The sequence below is a fragment of the Drosophila eugracilis genome, unplaced genomic scaffold (assembly GCF_018153835.1).
Source record: "Drosophila eugracilis isolate 14026-0451.02 unplaced genomic scaffold, ASM1815383v1 contig_440, whole genome shotgun sequence".
Lineage (NCBI taxonomy): Eukaryota > Metazoa > Arthropoda > Insecta > Diptera > Drosophilidae > Drosophila > Drosophila eugracilis.
The window spans coordinates 274,403-278,031 of NW_024573306.1; the positions used below are offsets into that span (position 1 = coordinate 274,403).

At 38.7% G+C, this 3,629-nt stretch overlaps 1 protein-coding gene across 1 annotated transcript; it reads left to right on the forward strand.

The window, feature by feature from the left end:
* The first annotated feature begins 589 nt into the window (after nt 1-589).
* LOC108117053 (BPTI/Kunitz domain-containing protein 5) lies at nt 590-2,079 on the forward strand. The gene is made up of 2 exons (XM_017229225.2): nt 590-880; nt 1,749-2,079. Exons 1-2 carry the CDS (start codon nt 736-738, stop codon nt 1,931-1,933), a joined length of 330 nt encoding a protein of 109 aa, XP_017084714.2. The 5' UTR covers nt 590-735; the 3' UTR covers nt 1,934-2,079.
* The last annotated feature ends 1,550 nt before the right edge of the window (nt 2,080-3,629 follow it).

Consider the following 3,629-nt stretch of genomic DNA (forward strand, 5'->3'; position numbering starts at 1 on the left):
GGAAGCCCGCCAATCTTCGGGGTCCTCTTATCTAAATTAATTCAAATGCCAGAAAGAAACACAAATAATTAAAATTAATTATGTGGAAAATATTCAATAAGTTGGAAATTATGCAAACGAGCGCAAAGTAAACGTCCCCAAAAGATAAAACTAAGTGCAATTTCGAACGTTCGCTGGGAGCGTCAAACATTTTGTTGACCAAAAATATCTTCTCTTCTACTTAGCATTGATGGACACAGTCCGTTGGACGATTGACGGAACGGACAAATGGATAAATGGATGGATGGATGGATGGTTGAATGGTTGAATGGATATGCGTATTGTCAGGCTGGCAATGCTCGAAAGATTTTCGGAAAATTTTCGAAAGGGGAACGAATTGTTCGCATTCGAGTTAGGAATAGCAACAATTTCCGGCATTTCGTATATAAACTGAGAAACCGAAAATGCGCCACAGTTCGTATTCGTTTCGTTTGGATTCGTTATAGTCGGCTGGTACGTTTTTCTGACCGAAAGTAGCGCAGATTACTTAAAAATACCAAAAACCGAAAAATTAGAACAGCAGCGCAATTTCTCAGTTTTCAGTTTTTCAGCGGTTTTTCTTCCGATATTCCGACTCTCCGATCCGGCATTCTCCGTTCGCATCTGGTGCGAGTACCACGAACTGCTGAACAGCTGCCGCCGGTGGTGCTTCATTACCCATTTAGCCATTCCGCTTTTGTTGGCCGCGCGAAAAACATGAAATTGAAAATCAATCTGACGTTCCTCTGTGCGACACTCGTCGGCCTCCTGTCCATCATCCTATTGACACAGACCGCGCAAATCGAGGCCTTTGGAGGCGGCAGTTCGGCCAATGGGGCAGTGGTGTCATGCAAAGAGCTGAGTAAGTGTCTAGGAATGCCGCAGTACATTTTTTAGATAAAAAGAAAAAGAAAAATTGATTTGATTGATTGACACAGAATTTATGAAAAGCCAAGGACATTTCTCGTTCTCGGAATTTTAAAAGACAAATGTGGCATTTTTCATGAAGAACTACAAGTCCCGGGGTTAGAAACTAAAGTTAGAAAACTTGAAAAGCTTGAAAACTTGTTAAAAATTCTCAAATTATTATTTAAAGGCAATTCTTGATTAAAAATTAGCTTAAAATCACGTAATTATTTACACTTGCGAAGTGATTTAAATATTAATTAACTTAAGAAATCAAATTATAAGTTACAAAAGGCTTAAAGTAGACTAAAATGACTTTCAATATTGATATTATTATTTTAACTGCAGCATTAAAATCAATTTTAAATTCCAGTTTATCAACTTTCCATAAAAACCAATCATTTTCTTTAAGGTGTTAACTTTCCTTAAGCCAATAGCTTTCACTTAATAATAATTAAATTACAAAGTGCATTGAGCTATTATTTATGGCAAAGGTAAATAGCAATTACAGCACTTTGCCTGAAGAATAATATATTTCGGTTCTTGCCAAGTTTTGTCCACACGCTTTTCTTTTTTTTTTTTTTTGTCTTTTTGGCCGGGCAAAGTCAATTTTGTCTGCGAAATTGTTCTATTTTTCCGCATATGACTACAACGTGGCCAGGGAATTATGAAATATTCTGTCGTCTGCCTCGAAGCCCGTATAAACAAACAAACGTAATTGCACTTAATGAGGCCAGTCGAGTTGGCCAACCGAAACGTGGATGTGGAGCATTTCCAGGTGGCGATTAACCAATGAATCTGCCTTTTTGTTTTTTTGTTTTCAGACAATGTCAACTGCTATGTGGGCCGGAATGAGGGAAACTTTTGCAGCAGCAAGGATAAGACCAAGGCCGTAACTCGTTGGTATTTCGACAAGGGCCACTGCAAGCCCTTCAACTACAAAGGCTGCAATGGCAATCGCAATCGTTTCTGCTCACAGGATAGCTGCGAATCGCGCTGCGGCGATTGATTATAGGATTACTGGATATATCCCTACGTACTTAGTCGATAAGTTTGTACGCGTATGTTTAGACTAAGAGCAAATAGAGATCGCATCGCACACTTAGCAAAAATAATATTTCATTTAATAAAGCATATTTTTTGGTTCAAAATGTATCTCTCTTAGTTCCCACAATTTTAAAGGTTAATATTTATTTCAACACAAGCAAGATAATATTCAATTTATTTATTAATTTCTTCATTTAAATTCTATACTTTTTTAATAACGCCTACACTACTATTCTAAAAAATAATTGCTTTTACTAAGAAATAAATAAATAGCTCATCAAAATAAAAGTAAAACAGCAAAGATCTGTTTTTAATATTTAATAGCAGTTTGATGATATATAAAAGCTGTAATTTAGTAAATTTAACTTAATTTTTCAGTTTTTTCGACCTTTTTACTTTGTAACCACTTTATCTCTAAGTGCAGCCAGCAAACATCTCAAGTGTTTAAGTGTTCTTACCTTTGATCAAACGGATTTTGACTAAATGCCGCCCAAAAATAGACACTCAAATGTTGTAAGCTGTCACCGGTGGATCGGCACTTTGCTCACTGTCAGGGCTATATAAAAAGCAAAAATAAAAACAAAAAAAAAAGGAGAAGAAGACCAGGGTAGAAAAAATGCGCCAAATGTGCTAACTGTCAGTGGCATATCAAATGGCCCCTTGACATGGCACCGACAGTGTCGCCAAGATTGTGACTGCCACCCATTCCGCGGGCTTTTAATGCCCATCCCTCCTCTGATGCTGACGTACTCCGGCTACTGATGCGGCTGGACTATGTCAGCGAAAGTGGGAAGCCACCAGATGATGAGCAGATGGCCAGATGGTTAGTGTTCTGCACATCAAAGAGCCGTCAGTAACGGGGCCCTTTTTTGCGGCTATCGACTTACGGCTAATTAAAACGATCTACATTTGCATCTCTACCTGTGTTACCTGTTGACCCAAGCCGGGCAACTGGAATAGCATTAATTGCACTGTCGGCATCTGTCAGTTTTGACAGGCCTTTGTGTTGGCCAGGAGTAGGAGGATGGTGAATGGGCGGGTGAAGTTCAGTTGAGTTCGGAAAATGGCTTGATTGCTGTGCACAAACAAATGCCAATCAAATGCATAATAGCATCGACGAAACGAGACGAGACGCACAACATGGCATGCCACTGATGGCGGCACATTAATCTGTTTAAATGACAGCACTCAGGGTATCGAAAAAAAAACAAAAATCAGGAAAAGAATGGGAAATTCCGAAAGAAATTCAACCTAGTCATGTGCTAAAACTTCGCTCTCAATGACGGCAATTTTTGCCAAAAAAAAAAAAAAAAAGAGAAGCATAAAATACGTTATTGCCCGGCCAAAAACTGATCTACTCAACGCATAATTTCGACAGATGAGAAAATTTCGCAAACGTGCAAAGAAAACCCACTTTTTTCGCCAGCAAATTTGCATGAAATTAGTTTGCTCTCCGATCTAATTGGAAATTTAAAACGTAGCTACGCACGCAGACGGCAGAGCAGACAAAGGCCACTTTGGCGCTATAATTGAAAAATGGCAAATCCACTAGGCATTAGCTTTAGGAGCCGAATAATCAGCGATTTTCGCCATAAATGAAGCATGAGCCGGAAAAAATGAATGAAAATCAACGGATGGATGAGAGAGAATTCAACGTC

Bases quoted from the DNA above. Each gene is read 5' to 3' on its own strand.
- LOC108117053 (XM_017229225.2), top strand. From the start codon at position 736: ATGAAATTGAAAATCAATCTGACGTTCCTCTGTGCGACACTCGTCGGC. The intron at 881-1,748 runs GTAAGTGTCTAG...TTTTGTTTTCAG, and splicing joins GGTGTCATGCAAAGAGCTGA to ACAATGTCAACTGCTATGTG.